At 41.8% G+C, this 19589-nt stretch overlaps 1 protein-coding gene across 1 annotated transcript in view; it reads right to left on the bottom strand.

Moving 5' to 3' along the window:
* Positions 1–19589, bottom strand: part of TBC1D22B (TBC1 domain family, member 22B) — a 103757-nt gene that overhangs the window by 37344 nt on the left and 46824 nt on the right. The window contains exons 9-10 of the mRNA XM_006860421.1: positions 1743–1849; positions 1189–1264 (exon numbers count right to left, since the gene is read on the bottom strand). Of these exons, the coding sequence (XP_006860483.1) occupies positions 1189–1264; positions 1743–1849 (183 nt within the window). The remainder of the gene's footprint in view (positions 1–1188; positions 1265–1742; positions 1850–19589) is intronic.

Genomic DNA, 19589 nt, shown 5'->3' with positions numbered 1-19589 from the left:
CGAAAACTGGGGGGAGGAGGGGGAAGTGTAGGGGGGGGGTTTCTGGGATATACCCTTTGGGTGGTTGATGATGCATGGAGGGGATTGGAACCATGGCAGTGAGATGATATACGATGGAATGAATGTAAAACTAAAGTTCTCCCATGTAAACTATTATATAATTCACAATAAAACATTAAAAAAAAACAAAAAAACTTTCCAGATTCAAAAACAAAAACAAACTCCCAACAAAAAAAGTCCAGTTGGCTTTACTGGAAAATTTTACCAAACATTCAGAAAAGAGTTGACACCAATTTTACTACAACACTCAACAAAGTAAGAATTGAAGGGAAATTCCTCAACATAATTAAGAGTATATATACAGAATGAAAGGGATAAGGTAGAATCCCCACTGAATAGTTTTCTTCTTTTTCAGATGGATCTGGTGAAAGTGGATGGGGAATGATGGTGATAGGATTTTATGATTCAATGGTAAGTAATTGTTGTCACAACTGTAATTGTAGAAGATGTGTAACTGTAAGGGGGAGTAGTTAATCTTTCATTTTAGGAACAGACGATCCTAGGACCATCATGAAGGAAGAGCATCAGTGAAGCATGAGACCCTATGTAGAAAAATGGTGATAGCAGAGACAGGCAGAGGCAATGCTATGGAGAGACAGAGCAGCTGCGGGCTCTGGGCCCATGGACTAAGTAAAGCTGAGTGCCTGTAGGCAAAAGAATGGCTTGCGGAATGTGCCCTTTGGACATTTAAATGAATATATATTTTTTGTTTTGTGTATGTACATCAGTATGTACATATTTTTGCCTTGTTCATTTGTGAAATGTAAGATGTACATTGGGAACCACTGGGAGGAAGTAGGATAACTGTTGTTGCAGAGAGGGGATTATAATCATTGAGATAAAACAAAGTGCATGATTTGTTGAATGTAAAGTTGAAGATCTTGTCTGTTAACCTTCCCTCAAGTCACAATAAAAAGTTAATAAAGGGGAAAAGCATTTGATATAAAAGTAGAGTTCTAGTCTCATTTTCCTGTTGAGATGTACAGGATGATGGAGCTGCCAACAGCATGGGTGAAATGGGAAGGTCATGGATAGGAAGAAGGCTTAGGTGAGGACCCACAAGTAGACTGGTTAATGCTGGAATCATACTGTGCTATTGCTATTGCATTCCTCTTCCTCTGAACTTACCATCAATTCGGCTGACAAGCTCTTCTAGTGCCTTGACCTTCTTCTGGATTCCCGGTTGAGCAAAGGTGTAGTTATCCTGCAAATGATACAGAGTCCAGGATTAGTGGTGGCTTCAAATAGTTGTGCTTCCACCCCTCAAGTTCACTGAACCACATATGAAAGCACAAGCTGTATTTCCAAAGCTAACGCCAATGACTGATGACAGTGTTTTATAGAAGAAAGTAATCTTTCTTCTATAAAAACATTAGCTATGAGGGAAAGCTTAACAGTGCTACACATTGTGGAGATAAATCCATGTGGCTTGGAGTGTATAGCAGAAAGAAGTATACACTGATGACATCAAAGCCAGATTTCCTTAGATGCCTGATGGCACTAGACCATTGCTTTGTGAAAGTTGCTGTGAAAGAGATAGAGATGTAAAGAACAAAAAGGAAGAGGAGGAGTCATGTTAGGTGTGTGGCCCTATCTGATGCAGAAGAGTACTAAGGAAGCCAGAGGCCTGTAGGAGGCCCTGGACCCAGACAGACATCCTCACAAAGGTGGAACCAGCTCACCTGGATTCCATCCAGTAGTTTGCTCATGCACCAAAAGCTGTCCGCTTCAATGCTTCGCAGCATGTCCTGAGACAAGTTGGTCACGTCAAAGTTCTCCACATCCTCTTCTGTAAAACAAAAGGTGAAGAAAGTCCAGAGGTCTTATCTAAAAAATGGAAAGAGAAAGATAGAGTCTAGTGTCTTCAATGGAGTCCTTAAAGGTCAGGGAGAACCAGGCTAACATGATGCCAAGGAATGATGGTCTGTCCCTCTCCTCCCCTTTTCAGGTGGACAGATGTGTCCCAGAGAATTTTGTGAGGATTTCATTACACCACTGAACAAGCTACTCTCACATCACCTGTGGGATCCAACATCTCTTTCCTTTCCTCTGCATTTCTTCATTCTGTTTTAGAAAAAGTAATTCTGGCCTCATGTTCAATGAGCTATACTCAGTTCCCTGTAGATGTCTGGAAACTCCTTTGATTTCAGAAGTTGAGTGAGCTGTCTAGCACCGCTATATGTAGTAAGAAGAACAGAGATCAGATATCCCCCATGGTTCACTTGAAAGAAGGAATCCCCAAATCCTGACAAGGCAAACTCACTGTCTGACCACTCAGAAGTGATGATGTAGAAATGATAGAAGACCCAAACCTGTGGATGCTTCTAGGATTTAACTCCATCAAGCTGACAGTTTCCAAGATGGGTTCTGCAGAACACCAATCCTATAGAATACTCAAGGAGAAAAAAAAAGAGGTTCCACAGACAAGCGTAGAGAAATGTTGCACAATATATCCCCATATTGGAGATTCATAAAAAGCATACGGTACAAAACAAAACAAAACAAAAAGCATAGGGTACAGTGTCTGAAAAGTTGCATCAAATTCTTCATTAAATAAATCTACTTGACTCTCTTTATTTGGCATATTCCAAACTTGGTCAGTCATGGAACCTCTTTTAAAGAAAAATGGCCTATTAGCTTCTTGTAGAAACCCCATACTAATAAGAGTGCTAAGTTCTTCCTTTCTGTCACAGGAAAGAAAATGCAATAGGAAAGACTCTTTGTCCAACAGGACAGGCTCCCAGAGCACACAGATCACACATGGAAACACCCAAGCCCTTGAGTTTTACACCAAAGGCAGCGTTTCGCCATAGATCTACCAGCTCTATTTTGAACACAGGATGTTCACTGCAGTCCTTTGAGCTGCAGATAGACACTGGCATCTAACAAATCATATTTAGAATCCAGCCTTTCCACTTAAGAGAATTTTTACAAAGACCTATAACCCAACCTCCCAATGACAATATGCCACCTAGATTACCATCCTATTTAAAGACAATTAAAAAAATATTATTTTTATGGGCACCAAGAGCCATTATAAACAAACAAATAAAACCCTTTTGGGGAAGCTGTGATCCTGGGAAGAATCTAAAAGTCCGGCTCAACATATGTTGTTGTTGTTGTTATGTGCTGTGGAGTCGGTTCCAATTCATAGCGACCCTGTACAGGGTTTCCGAGGCTGTAAATCTTTACAGGAGCAGAGAGCCTCATCTTTCTCTCGTGGAACAGCTGGTAGTTTCCAACTGCTGACCGTGAGATTACCTGCCTGATTCGTAACCACTACAATAGTCACAGTTATGTATGCATGTTCTAATGACAGTGCCTGTCCACAGTTGGCACAATAGTTATTTTATATAAAGTCTGTTAGGCATTTGTAATGACATTGCATTAAGGAAAAAAGTAAGGTACATATTTATAGTATAATCATAACCACTGCACATACAATATTTATGTGTGCTTATATAAGCACAGAGGAAAGACAAAATACATCACAAGGTTTGTACTGTTTATCCCTAGGTGGTGGGGATAAAGGATTTTTATTTTCTTTAAGCTTTACGAGACTTCAAGATTTCTACAACAAGCATAATTTTTATAATCAGAACAAAATGCATACTGCTTTGAAAAAGAAGACCCACAATTGACTATGTCTGCCTTTTATCACCAATAAAGAATACAAAATTTTTTAAGACAAAACTAAGCTTGCAGAAATTAAGAATTTATATAATCTATAAAGGTCATTTGAGAAATGACATTAAAAAATCTTTTAAGAAATATCATTTTCCTTTAATCTAGCTTAAACATTTATTACATAGTATTTTCAGGTGACTAGACATGTATTATTAATTCAGCTAATGAAACTGCTGTTAAGAGCCAGCTTAGAATTTTCCTTTTTCTTTGTGCTTCATATTATATTATAACTCTGAGATCCTTCCACGGTACACCTCCACAAGAGTTGAGTTTATATATCCATTCCCCTAGGGATGGATACCCATGTTGCCTCTAACTCCCAGTACTACAAGCAATGCCACAAGGAACTGTCTGTCTCCTTCAATCCCATACAGGAACTGTACTGGGTCACAGGTTCATGCAGACCTAACCCAACTGGTACTGCTAAGCCACATGCCAGGACGAGCCTCAGCGGCCTTCACTCACTCCCAACAGCAGTGCAAAATTGTACAAGGAAAGAGGATGTGTCCTGTCCTTAGTAGTCATCATGGCAGCTCCCACTAACTGGTCCTAAGCAGCAGCAACCCCTTCATGAGATGAGAGTTACAGCAGGGGACAAAAAATGTGAAACCTACTAGGAAGGTTCAAGGCAAAAGCCGCTTACTCTGACCATGCACAATTCCCAAGTGAAGACCCAGACAACCAAAATAATTTGAAAAGTGTTTTCCAACTTGGACATTCTATGATCCCAGAACGTTGTAGCAGGAATGCAACTGGAAACCACGGATGGCAAAGCAAAAAGAGCCGGGGTCCCTGAGGACAATGTGGAACACAGCTGCCATTATTAGCTGTGGTGACCTGTGGATTGCTTTTTTTTTTTTTTGTCAGACTGACAGGCATGTAGTTAAGAGCACAGGCCCTGGAGCCAGATTGGCATAGCTCACATCCTAGCCCTGCCACTTGCTAGTTATGTGACTTTGGATAATTGACTTTGCTGTCTGTGTCTCAATTCCTCATCTGTTAAGGTGGCACTATCTGTACCCAGATTACTGTAAAGATTAAGTGAATTAATATATGAAAAATCCTAGCAATAGTGCCTGGCATAAAATAAGTATAATGCAAATGTTACCAGTCATCATTCTTCTTATTATACAATGAAAAACTCTTGTTCAAGCCACTGTAATTTGGATCTGTGTTTTTCACAGCCAAAGTTAATATGAGCATCATCCCAGATGATAACCAAGCCCTAACTATCATCCTAAAATGTACCTTATAAATAGGTTAATTTTCAAAGCTTTCCACTTCCACCTTTTGGTCTTGAGGAGGAAAATGTTATCTGTAATGTGATTTTAGAAAACAGAAAATCTGACCATTAATAAAGATGTCAATCTCCGGAACTGAACCAATTCCAAATGTTTAATTATTCAGGGAGCAAAAAGATCAACAGACAAGATGCTGAACCATACTTGGGGGCCTTAAATTGGGGCTGCTACATGCCCACGTTCTGCCCTAAGAACACCTAGTCTTCCCATTAGCTTCTTTTCTTTCACAAGCAGTGAGATGGTTCCCTAGAATGTCAGAGTAGGAGGGAGGGTTGAGGTCTGTTTTTCTGCCTGCTAGGCAGAAGAAATTCACACATTCAGTCAAAAAAAAGCTGTGAGTTGGGTACACCAACAAAACAACTCAGAGAAAGAGGAGCCCAAATGCTCTCTGACGGGCTTCATTCAGCATAAACAATCTGTTCAGAGGATCATTAGACGACCCACTTGAGGGCAGTCAACACATAATTGAAGCCAGAATGGGAAACCAGGCCAGCAGTGCAGCCTCCAGTGAGGGCCGAGTCTTCCGTTGTCTGTACAGAGCATATGGCAGCCAGGACCCAGGCAGGAGGCAGTAGGATTTTGAAGGCTATGTTATTGCTATTTTAAGAGGCAAAGTATCCAAAAAGAAGACAACCAACGTTCTTTATAAAAATCAAATCGCCCACTCTGGACTTGACAAGGGTTGTTTACTAGCTCATAAAATGTATAGAGTGGCGGTTCCAGTCAACTCCTGATCTTCCTGAGAACTCGCTGATAATTTGGGCAAGATTGATTTTGCTAAATTGGTAACTTGTCCATTCATGCTTCAGGAGTTTCCATGGAGGCATCTGTGACTCCGGGGAAATTTCTAGGTTTTGTAACCAGTGAAGTCAGAAGGATTCCACCTGACTGGCAGGAGCAGGAGGGTTCAAGGCATTAGACTGCGGATGCGGTTTCTATTTTCTAGAGCCTCCAACCTACCTAAATCATGTCTTCTTTTCTTCTTTTTAAAGCTGGACTCACTAAAAAATCCTGCATATTTTCTGACCACAAAAGGAAACTGACTGAGAAGAGGAAAAATAGAAATATTTTCGGTCATAAGTCTACAGAATTTTATACAACAGGAGCTTACACATTTCATCTAGAAAAACACTGCCTTAAGAATAGCATGAAGGAACTCATTTGCTCTCATCTGTGTACAATAATGTTGAAGTAGCTCAGTGCAGAATAACCCTTAGGTTGGTATTATTCAGCTGGCATTTTCAGGCAAGGACTTGGCGGGAGTAACTGAGGCAATGACAGCACCACAAACCTCTGGAGGGTGGAGAGGCCACTCCGCTCCACTGGGAAAGCCAGTCTACTGACACAGAGAGGATACCGTGCTCCAGGGAGAAGGTCAAAGACTGATTCTGAGCAGGCTACTGAGAAAAGACCCACAGGAAGGCGGCTCTATTTCATGAGGAGAAGGCGGGCTGTTTTGAAAAGGTTGGGAAGCAGTAGACCATAGAGCCCTTCTCGACACTGTGCCTGTCAATCTGGAGGGACTAAAAGCCACATATTAACTTGGAATTATAAAGGAACTCTGACTGTATACTACTCAGCTGGGGGGTAGCCTGTGTGAATGTGTGTGGTATGATGTTGTGGGTAAAATTAATTAAAAAACCAAAATACCACTGATTTTCCTCAGATTCCTGTGTTACTTTTACTTAGGAAACTAGAGACTGCTGGTTAACATAGCCTCTTGGCACCAGCTGTAGATCTCAGACTATATGCACCCAAACTATATGAATATTCAGGTTATGGGGGCAAGGAGGGACAAGGTCCAGCACATGTATTATACTAGATCCTGCCCTAAGAGACTAGCTGCATGTCACCACGGCATTGTGGATCTTACCAGGCTCTGGGGAGTCCAGGGTACCCAATGCCAAAGTCAAACATACATAAGCTCCTTGTCTAGGCTCAGATATGTGGAACATGCTGGCTATCTCAACTTCTGCTTTGTTACAAGTTCTCACTGGAGACACAGACAGAGAGACAGAGATAGAGAGAGCTGCTCTGCTCACTGCCAGAGACAGACAGCAGGCTAAGTCTTGAGTCTCAGAGACGACAAGCACAACTTGCTCTTGGAGAACTTGCCTCCTATAATGGGCAATCCAGCACCGGATACTGTACCAAATGCACACACTGGGCTTGCGTGTTAGCGGGAAGTAGCTCAGCTCAGCATTGTGGCTGAGCTGTCTCCACATACATGTCTGTTGCTGGAAGAGCTTCAAATATGTCTCAAAGGTCTATCAGATAACAGGCTGCTTTATCCATGAAGATGGCTATCTTGTGGGAAAGGATATTGTTGTTGTTGTTAAGTGCTGTTGAGTCAATTCCAACTCATAGGGTTTCTGGAGAGCAGCTGTGGGTTTGAACCGTTGACCTTGAGGTTAATAGTTCAGTGCTTATCCTACAGCAGCACACCAGAGCTCCTAGTAAGGTAGAAATGAAAGAACTCAGCATCAACTCCATGCCCTAATTCCTTCAAAACCAAGAGCATTAAAATGAAAAATGGAATATCCTGACTATGTGATTTAATTTATATAAAATTTAGAAAGCAACAAAACGAAATAGGTCTTATAAATCAGGAAAGTAGTTCCCCTTGTTGGGGGGTGGTGGTGGCAGGAACTGCAGTAGGAACTGGAAGGAAACACAAGAGAACCTCAAGAGTGCTAGAAGGGTTCCATATCTTGGTATGGGTGCTGCTTATGCAGGTGCTGCATTTATTTGGGGGAAATTCATTGAACTATGCATGTCTGACATATGCATTTTTCTAAATGTATGGTACACTTCGATATAAAGTTCACATTTAAAAAAACTAAAAAGGGTGGCAATGTAAAACAGTGAATTTCTGTGAAAAACAGTTTGGTGAGTTCATCAAAAAGTTAATGACAGAATTACCATATGGTCCAGTAATTACCCTCCTGGGTACAAACACAAAAGACTTGAAAGCAAGGATTCAGTACTTGTACTCACACCAATGTTTACTACATTATGATTCACAACAGCCAAGTGTCCATCAACAGATGAGTGGATAAACAAAATGTAGTATAGATGACATGACTCCAAAAAGTTCACGGAAAAAATGAATTAGATCATGGAATTTTTCCAGGAACTGTTGAAGCTCTGTGATACATACAATGGGATATTATTCATAAAAAATTAAAGTCCTGATGCATACTACATCATGGATGAACCTTGAAAACATTATGTTGAGTGAAATAAGCCAGGCACAAAAGGACAAATTCTGTAAGATCCCACTTATATGAAATATCTCGAGTAGGCAAATGTAGAAACATCCAAGTTTATTTGTGGTTACCAGGAGCTAGGGAAAGGGGAGGAATGGTGAGTTATTGCTTAATAGGTGCTGAGTTTTTGTTTGGGGTGATGAAAACTTTTGGAAATGGACAGTGATAATGGTTACACAGGATGGTGAAAGCAATTGACACTTAAAAATAGTTAAAACGGCAAAAAATGTTGTTATATATACAACAAGCATGCTTAAAAAAGTTCATGGAAAGTGGAACTGAAAGAGAATGGAATTTTTTCACTAATTTTTTGACATTCCCTTATATTTTACCATCATAAAATTAAAATCAAACCCAAAAAAGGGATGTCCTCTTGGGACATTAATGAAAACCTACCGTCACTCTGGAGTCCTGGTGTGGTGCTGTAGAATAATCACTGGATTGCTAACCACAAGGATGGCGGGGCAAACCCACGAGCTGCCCCTGGGAAACCCTATATAGGGTCACGATGAGTCGGAACCAACTCGAAGGCACTTAACAACAACAACCCTATTCTGAAAGACTGTTTATTTTCATGTTTGGCCTTATACCAAACCACCAGAAAAGCGAAGGATTGATAGAACAGGTATTGCACACAGAGTCACACATGGAATGGAGAACAATGTCAACCATGAACTAAGAGGATAGACTTTGAGAATAATCTGAATAAACGAGGGTCCACGACCTAGTTATGTGGGAGGTCACTTAGCAGTACCTTCTTTTCACTGTAGGACTCTTCCCCGTACCTTCTTTACGTCTTGGCTCACTACCTTATTTATAGTGGCAGCCTGCCTCTCTTTCCCACACCAGTTAGCATGGCATGGCTCTGTCTTCCTTTCTTGCTTTGTTTATTCCCTAAAACTTATCACAATTCAACAAATACTTTACTTTTTTTTTTTTTTTATATTGTCTGTTTTTTCCCACCATTCTAAGAGATTTTTCAAAAAGGTATTAAAATCTACATACAGTAAACTACATATAAATGCATAGTTCCTTAAGGTGTGACACATGTACATTGTTGTTTTAAGCACCGTCAAGTCAGTTTCGACTCCTAGTGAACTGCTGACCTTGTTTGCAGTCCAGTACTGATGATCCTACAGTATCACACTGACAGTCCATGATACATGGACATACGTAAAAAATACCCCATTATACCAGAAGAACTTGGAGTCCTGGTATGGCGCTGTGGGTTAATGTGCTGGACTACACAGTCAGTTTGAACCGCAAGGTCGGCAGTTCAAGCTCACCAGCTGCTCTTCAGAAACCCTATCCAGGGCTGCTATGGGTTGGATCCAACTTAACGGCACTTAACAAACAACAACAATCAGAAGAACTGGATGGTGCTCAGCCACCATTACTGAACATTTTGATCACAGATACTACAAAAGAATCTGATCAAAAGGGGGGAAATGCAATACAGAACTTCAAATTCTCATAGAAGCTACAATTTCTGGAGCCATGAGGCCGGATGAATCCCTGAGACTGAGACTATTATCCTGACACAATCTTTAGGCTGTAAACTAAAAATAACCCTTTACATCTTCTTTAAAGTAAACAATAGTTTTGCTTAACTAGTAAAAAATGCCTGCCTTAAGCATTATGCTCTTTTAAGAATTACTGATATGGAATCAAATTGACAAGAACAAATTTGAAAGATTAGACGGGAACCTTAAAGGGGCAGTGAATTTATATTGTGGGAGGAACAACTCAGAAAAAGGAGGGTGATCATGGTTGCACAATAAGAAAAATACAATCGATGTCACTATATTGTACATGTAGAAGCTGTTTATTGGTGTACATTTTGCTGTGTAGATTCTAAACAATAATAAAAAAACACACAATACTCCAAATAGAAAATAGTTCCCTCACCCCAGAAAAGCCTCCTTATACCTCTTCCCAGTCATTCTCCCACCAGATGCAACCATTGTTCTGATTTCTATTGCCACGGATTGTTGTTGTTGTTAAGTGCCATCAAGTTTCTTCTCATCCATAATGATCCTGTACAGGGTTTCCTAGGAGCGGCTGGTGAATTAGAACTGCCAACCTTGAGATTCAAATGACCTTGCAGTCTAGCACATCAATCCACAGAGCCACACCAGGACTCCATTGCCATAGATTAGTTTTGCCTATTTTTGAACTATAGATAAAAGGAATCATACAATATGTACTTTTCTGATTCTGGCTTCTTTTGTTCAACATAATGTTTTTTGAGAGTCTTTCATATTATTGCATTTATCAGTAGTTTGTTCCTTTTGATTACTGAATACTATTCCATTATAAAAGTATCTGCTCTATGGCTGGGGAATCTGGACTCAGGGAGGGGGAGGGGCTGTGTGCTGGCAGCCAGGGTGCAGGCTTGCGGGGTGTACCCCTTGGTTGTTTGAATGGTTATATATATTCCTGAGTGCTTTGGTGTACATCCAAAAAAACCCCAAAGAGAATGGAAGCAAATGCTGTTGAATGATGATACATGGAGGGGACTGTAATCATTTCAATGAAACGAAACATGACACGATGAATGTAAAGCTGAAGTTCTCTCATGTAAACTAGCACTCAATTCACAATAAAAACTTGAAAAAAAAAGGGGGGTATCTGCTCTATTAAAGTATATTTGGATCATTTCCATATTTTGTCTATATGAAGAAAATTGCTATGAATATTGTTATATACATCTTTTGGGAGTGATATTTTTTTTTCTGCTTTCATTTTTCTTGAATGCAGAAGTAGAAAGTTGGGGTTTTGGTCTACTTTGATTATAGCTATATCCTCAGTGCCTAAAGAAGTACCTGGAACAACACAGGTGCTCGATATGTATTTACTGAATGAATGGAATGGTGGTACTCCATCTTCATCCCTCAGTCAAGAGAACTTTTGACTAGTCCTGCATTTAAAACACTGTGATCTACTGCCCTCTAGTGGCCAACTCCAGAAAAACAATTTTATTTCCTGAATCAAAAATTTTATTTCCTGAATCAAAAATTTAAAATTTTCTTATTCATCTGTTGTTGTTGTTAAGTGCCGTCGAGTCGGTTCTGACCCATAGTGACCCTGTACAGGATTTCCGAGGGTGTAAATCTTTACGGGAGTAGAAAGCCTCATCTTTCTCCCACGGAGCGGCTGGTAGTTTCGAACCGCTGATCTTAAGGTTCGCAGCTCGATTCGTAACCACTAAGCTACCAGAGCTCCTATTCATCTAGACATGTGTAAAATGCCTATTTTGAACAACACAATGAAGGCCTCAAAGAGTCATACAGTCAGTAGCTGAGGACCAGAGACAATATGAACAATAACTGATGTGGTAAAGTGCTAAGAAAGAAATATTATCTGGGTGGTGGGGTTGGGAGGAGTCTCAGGACATGCTTCCAGGAGGAAGAGGAGTCTTAAAAAGTGCACAAGAATTAGCTCAGGGGATAAAAGGATGATGCAGGACAAGGCTTTAGGCTATAAATGTCAATTTTGGATGGCTGAGTTTAAGGGATGCAGCTCACACGTAGCCTTGCATAATACCAAGTGAGAGGACGAGGACATTGTATCCTGTAGGTAATAGAATGATCCTGAAAAGGATAAACCAAAAATGGGAAAACATGCTTGCCCATTTCAGCAATCCAACCCTGACCTATGACAGTCACAGACAAAATGGAGAGGGAGAACTGACTCAAGAAACAGGACAAAAAAATCACCAGAGCTTTGTGTAACTGATTAGCTATGGAGGAAAAAGGAAGGAGACTCACGAATGATTCTTAGCATGTCTGACTATGTGACAGGAGATGCTGGGAGCTGAGAGAAAAGAGTGCTGGGTGTGGAGAGGGAAGGAGTCAGGTTTTGTATACACGGAGTCTGAGGAGCTGAGGGGTAGCAAAGATGGCCAGCTGCACTAATGGCTGACTGTCTCTGCCTCCTTGATGACAGGGACCATCAGGGTACTTTTGTGGTTGTTGTTGTTATCAGGTGCCATCTAGTCGGTACCAAGTCATAGTGACCTTATGCACAGCAGAACGAAATACTGCCCGATCCTGGGCCAACCTCGCTACTGTTGCCACGCTTGAGTCCATGTTGCCAGTTGGCCAATCCATCTTGCTGGGGGCCTTCCTCTTTTTCTCTGACCCTCCACCTTACCAAACATGATATTCTTCTTCAGCGACTGGTCCCTCCTGACAATATGTCTGAAGTATGAGAAATTTAAGTTTGGCCATCATGGCCTCCAAGGAGCACTCTAGCTGCACTTCTTCCAAAACGGATCTGTTGGTTCTTTTGGCAGCCCATGGCACTTTCAATATTCTCCTACACCATAACTCAAAAGCATCAATTCTTCTACGGTCTTCCTTATTCAGTCCAGCTTTCTCATGCATATGAGGTTATTGAAAATACCATGGCTTGGGTCAGGCTCACCTTAGTCCTCAAGCTGACATCTTTGCTCTTCAGCACTTTGAAAAGGTCTTGTGCAGCAGATTTGCCTAATGGTTGTTGTTGTTGTTGTACAGTGCCATTGAGTCAATTCCGACCCATAGTGACCCTGTAAGGGTTTCCGAGGAGCAGCTTGTTAGGTGCATTCAAATCAGCCCTGACTCACAGCGACCCTGTGCACAACAGAATGAAATACAGTCTGGTCCTGTGCCATCCTCACAACTGCTACCAGGCTTGAGCCCATTACCGCTGCTCCTGTGAAAGTCCATCTCACTGGGGGGTGAGGAAGGTCTTCCTCTTTTTCGATGACCCTCCTTTTACCAAGCATAATGCCCTTCTCCACAACAGTTCCCGTATGACAATATGTTTGAAGTATGAGAGACCAAGTCTCAACATCTTGATTTTTAAGGAGCATTCTAACTGATCTTTTTCCAACACAGATTTGTTTGTTCTTCTGGCAGTACATGGTATTTTTAATATTCTCCTCTAACACTATAACTCAAATGCATGAATTCTGCTATGCGATCTTCCTTATTCACTGCCCAACTTTCAGTTGCATATGAGGTTACTGAAAATATCATAGCGTGGGTCATGTGCACCTTAGTCCTCAAGCTGACACCGTAGCTCTGGAACATTGTAAAGGTCTTGGTGTAGCAGATTTGCCTAAGGCAAATACATGATTTCTTGATTGCTGCTTCCATGAGTATTGATTGTGGATCCAACCAAAATGAAGTCTTTGACAACTTCAATCTGTTCTCCATTTATTATGATGCTGCTTATTGTTTCAGTTGTGAAGATTTTTGTTTTCTTTACATTGAGACGCAACCCATAGTGAAGGCTGTGGTCCTTGATCTTCATCAGTAAGTATTTCAAGTCCTCTTTGCTTTCAGCAAGCAAAGTTGTATCATCTACATATTAAAGGTTGCTAATGAGTCTTCCTCCTATCCTGATGCCAGGGTCTTCTTCATATAATCCAGTTTCTCAGATTATTTATTTAGTGTACAGATTGAGTAAGTATAATACAGATTGAAAGAATAAAACCTTTCCTGATTTATCTATATATTCCTGGAGTAAAAATGAATGGTGTTTCCCAGCTTCACTTGCAGACATATGTGACCATAAGACCAAGTTCACATAAAAGAGATCCAAACCCAAATCACCCCTTGAAATTGTTTGTTCAGCTCTTTTACTTCACCATTTCTCCCATTCACTTTAGCTACTGTACATTCAAGACCAAAATGCTTAAGTCATTATTTTTGGGGGTTGCCTGTCACATACAGTCAAACTAATCCTAACTGACCATCTATAACACATTCAAGTGGAAATGTTCCACAAGGAACTGGAACACAGGACTCAGAGGTCTGGAAAGACCTTTCATCTGAAAGTTCCATTGCTATCATGCTTCTAAGTTAAATATGACACAAATATCCTACTACACTGTTTCACGGGAGAAGAGGGGTAAGAAGTTGTTTAATACTTGCTGTTTCCTTTTCCACTGAAGAAAACTGCCAGGCACCGTGCTGGATGAACGAGGCGGCCAGCTTTTCTACATGCCTTCCTCACATGTGTCACTTCTACAGTGCTACTGAGCACTTCTTTGGATGATGATCACATTGTTAACTATACTGGTTCTCAATATGCTCAGAGCTGGATTGATAGTACCAAGGAGCTCTGGTAGTGTAGTGGTTACAAGTTGGGCTGCCAACCTCAAGGTCAACAGTTCAAAACTAACAGCGGTTCCATGGGAAAAAGGTAAGGCATTCTGCTCCCATAAAAATTTACATCCTTGGAAACCCTGTGTAGGGTCACTATGAGTCAGAACCGACTCCAGGGTACTTACCAACAACAACCAACAACCTACGTCTAAAAGATCTGTAACCAGCCTGGAGCAGCTAGAAGAACAGAAGATACTTCTTGAAAGAAAGACCGACAGGAAAACTACAAAACAATATTGGCAGTCCAACTGATTACTACAAGAACAAGCAAGTTGCTCACCCAGGAGACATCAAGGAAAGTGGTTGGGTCCCCTGAGGGCAAACCCTTTTCCAAGACCAAGACTCAATGGGAATACATGCTCTGATTGGTGACCATGTTTGTCACCGATAAGAGGAAGTGAGGGAAAAACAGCAATGAAGCTGCGAGCTAAGCCCTACAACGTTCAACAGACTCTTGGCCAGCAGTGTGGTAAGACCTGGAGACTCTTGGGCCCAGAGTCAGTCACATAGCCACAGAGGACTAGAGTGGAGAGTGAAGCGTCCAGCTGATAAGAAGAGAAGGCATATGCATAAGAACACCCACACCTGCACATAATACCCACTTGACCTGGCTTCAATAACTGGATGATCAGAGCTCAACTAGAAGAAGAAAGAAAAGGAAAAAAAGAGTAATCTGATACAATTTGATGAACTTGACCTACACCTATGGATGCAGTAGCTCAAAAGAGGGAACAAATCTTTACAGTGAGGATCATTCCCACCCACTCAGTACACAGATTAGACAGGGATGGGCAATTTGGACATTGGCTACCCAAAATGGGGGGCTACAAAGGCACAAAGTGACTGGCTTACAAGCTTTCAAGAGGGAGCCTAGATCCAGAAGGTATGGAGGAAGGTAGAATCTCCACTGAGTAGTATCCGATTTGTCTGGGCAGGGCTAATGAAAGGAGATGGGGATGTAGGTCCAATGGTGAATAATTGTTATCAGGACTGACTGCGAGGGTTGGAAATGTAAAGGTGGATGTTTTGTAGCAAAAGGAGGGGAGTGAATGACTTTTGCAGTCTAGGAGTCCCTGGAACCATCAAGGGAGAAGAGAGGAGTGTGAAACCCTTCCCAGAGAAGCAGTGACACCAGAGATGGAGACAGAAACGATTATGTGGAGAGATGGAGCGGTCAGGGACTCTAGACCCAGACAGGGAGAGGGGCTGTGCGCCGACGACCGGGGGGCAGGCTTGGCAGGGCATACCCTTTGGTTGTTTGATGATGCATGGAGGAGATTGTAACCATAGCAATGAAATGATATTCGAAAGGATGAATGCAAAGCTAATGTTCTCCCATGTAAACTATCACATAATGCACAATAAAACATTAAAAAAAAAAAGATCTGTAGAGGTGAGTCTCTAGGGGTCTTCCACAGTTTCAACGATCATATGATCTCCTCATGGGTGACCTCCAACACTGTCACGATTAGATGCCGGCACAGCTGGTTTATCCACAGAATCCACTTCTATGGGAGCAGCTGGCCCCTGCAGATACAGAAGCTAGCTAGAAGTCAGCTCTAGACTAGCTAGAAACAACTTCTCCATCAATTCAGAAGGGAGCCCTGTTTTCAACTGTTTGACAACAGACATGACACAATGCATGAAAAAAGCTCAAATACTAACTAATAAAAGAGACAGTGGAGGTATATAATAGGTAGAGGAGAAGAGAAGGGAGAGGCCAAATAGCACCGCTGTGGCATGTGGCTCTCATAATTCTGTGAGGCAGAGCCCCCACGATTGTTCCGTGAGTTTAGATGGTGAGACCCACCCAGGATGATGAGGGTAACTGGTTGATCTGCTCCATGAGGGAAGAAAACCTTGAGTGAGGGAAAACCTATGGAAAAGGGAGCAGTAATAGTTGCACAATATGGTGAGTGTAATTAATGTTACCCAATTATATACCTAAATATTGTTAAAATGGCAACTTGACAACTTTTTTTGGTATCTGTATTTTACCACAAAGGTTGTCAAGTTGGTTTGACTCACAGTGACTCTGTATAGAGTTTTTGGGGCTTGAATTGCCGACTTTGCAGTTAGCAGTCCAGTGCTTACTTACAGTACCACATCAGGGTTCCTTAACACTATAATAAGAAGAAACCCCACCACCTTCATTGGTCTAGGAGAAGGTACCAAAAACCCATAGGAAGTCTGTTACAAGTGAGACTGAGCACAGACCTGCCATGACTAGAAAGAACAGATAAGTCCATACTTTACTGCACAAATGCTACGGGTCAGCAATGGTTCCACTGGTCAGCAGGTGGGGCTGGTCAACCAACTACCAAGATGAGAGCGCACATTTTATCAAAGGAAGGTATGGTGTTTGATAGGATTAATGGGGTTGAGGTAGTAATGGAATGGGTGCCAGCAGAAAGTAAATAAAACCTTGATATTAAAGTATGAATGGCAGCTAAAAAGATAATTAAATATCTAATCAGAACAACAGCTGCAAGGATTATTTTTAACTGGTACGATACTGTTACTGAGACGTCATGCCAGCAGCTGACTTCAAATGTAGATTAAAGAAAGGATTAACACGTTCCTAGTGCGTCCTGGTGTGGCACTGGATAAGCATTGGACTGCTAACCACAAGGTCAGCAGTTCAAACTTACCAACTACTCCTTGGAAACCCTATACAAGGTCACTAGGAGTCAGAACTAACTTGATGGGACTTAACAACAACAGGCTTATCCTTTACTACAAGAAACTCTAGTATCATAGTGGTTACCTAACTTCAAGTTCAGCAGTTTGAAACTACCAGCCATTCTGTGGGAGAAAGATAATGTAAATCCCGTAAAGATTTAGTCTCAGAAACCCTACATGGGGTAACTATGAATTGGAACCGACCCAACGGCATACCACCACCACCATCCTTTACTACTATTGTAGGAAACTACTATTTGCTGTCAGAGTATTGGTAGGATAGTGGGTTATGAGTTGGGCTACAAATGGCAAGGTCAACAGTTCAAATCTACCAGCAGCTCCATGGGAGAAAGAAGAGACTTTCTGCTCCCATAAAAATTTATAGCCTCAGAAATGCTAAACAGGCTCACTATGAGTCAGATCCGACTCCATGGAACACTACCACCACCACACAATGACCTAAGAGACAAAGTAGATCTGCCCCCATAAGATTTCCACAGCTCTGTGGTGCTGTAGAATAAGCACTGGACTGCTAACTGCAAAGTCGGCAATTCAAGCCCACCAGTTGCTCTCTGATACCCTTTACTATGATTTCAAACCAACTCAACGGCACACAACCACCACCACCACCTTTGTGGAAGTGGACTGTTCAAACCACTGACCTTTTGGTTAGCAGCCTAGCACATAACCACTGGGCCTTCAGGGTTCCTTTCCTGAACCAAATCATTACCCTTAAATCCGTTTCAACTTAGAGTGACCCTATAGGACAGAGTGCCGTCCTGGTGTGGGACTGTAGGATAAGCATTGGATGGTTAACCACAAGGTTGGTGGTTCAAACTTATCAGTTTGACTCATAGCGACTCCTACATAGGGTCACTATGAGTTGAACTGACTACATGGCACTTAACAGCAATAACATAGAACAAAGTGGAACTGTAGGCTTCCCAAGGTTGTAGTCTTTATGGCAGTGACTGCCACATTCTACTCCTGTGTAGCAACTGGTGGGTTTAAACTACCAACCTTGTGGTTAGCAGTCAAGCACTTTAACCACTAGGCCACCAAGGATCCTCTATTGCCAAAGGCAACTCCCAAATCTCAATAGATCAATTGTACTGCTCTCTTAAGAAAGCTGAGGAGCCAGGGCAAGATGGCAGAGTAAGGAGACACGTTGAGCAGACCCTCTGCAACTAAGACATGGGAGAACAAGTGAAACAGATACAGACGGTGGTCCTGGAACCCTGAGCTTCAGAAGACAGGGCAGAGAGTGGACTGAGTGTAGACTAGAAGAGGAAGCTGGACAGAAGTAGCACGAAAGAAGAAATACAGGCGGGCGGTCAGCAGCTAGCTAGAGTAGCACAGTCATCTTCAGCTTTTGCAAGTGGCTGCTGACACAGCCGTCTGGGACATAGGGCTAGGCTGAAGGTAGGAGACAAGAGGGGGGCAGTTTTCCCTTGTTCTCTTGCCCTCCTGGTAGCCAAGGCATAGCCAGTCTCACCATCACAAACACAACAGCCCATGGCATCTCCTGCTGCACAGCCTCTGCCTGGGTTCCTTCCAGAGGTGTGTGAATTCACAAACAGTGAACCGGACTTCCTGTGTTCAGACTTCCTTCCAGTCTCTGTCACATCCACCAGGAGACAGGTGGCAAGTGTCTGAGAACAGACCAACATGTAATCATCAATCAAATATAAATACAGTGACACCACAACGTCTTGGGAAAAACAGGCAATTTCAGCTTATGTAAAGAAACAAGACAGAGTGCTTCAAACAAGGGAACAAAACACAGAGTCAGAAAATATAATACCAGAGATGGAATCAGATCTACTTGATAAGGAATTTAAAAGAATGCTATTTAGGTACCTTCAATTACAGATTAACAAAAGGAAGAATTCAGAAAACAATACAAGAACAAACGGACAAAATAAATGAAAAACAGCAATTAGGAAGCCAGAAGAGTAATACTCAGACTTCAGAAATAGATATTACATTGAAAGGATAAAGAAGTAGAATTGCATCAATGGAAGGAGAATCAGTGAGCTTGAAAACAAATCTCTCAATACTCGTCTTCAAGAGGAACAATCAGGAAAGGAATAGTCAGAAACATCACACTAGAAAGCTTGTAAGTCCGTCTTCTGCCTATAACAGACTGGAATACCTAAAATGGGGTTACAGTGTACCCAGTGAATGTTGGCTTCCTGCGGAGCCTGTGCAATACATAAAACTATAGGTAGAAACCGGAACCACATCCAGATCACCAGAGATGAGAAATCTCCACTTGAAAGGTCGAGCTGACCAGTCTGGAGCAGCGAGAAGAACAAAAGATACTTTTCGAATGAAAGACCTACAGGAAAAATACGAAACAATGGAGGCAGATGGATGGTTACTACAGGAACAAACGGGTCGCTTCCCTAGGAGACATCAGGGCAGGTGGT

This window comes from Chrysochloris asiatica, unplaced genomic scaffold, assembly GCF_000296735.1.
Source record: "Chrysochloris asiatica unplaced genomic scaffold, ChrAsi1.0 scaffold00038, whole genome shotgun sequence".
Lineage (NCBI taxonomy): Eukaryota > Metazoa > Chordata > Mammalia > Afrosoricida > Chrysochloridae > Chrysochloris > Chrysochloris asiatica.
This window is presented reverse-complemented; position numbering and strand designations above follow the sequence as displayed.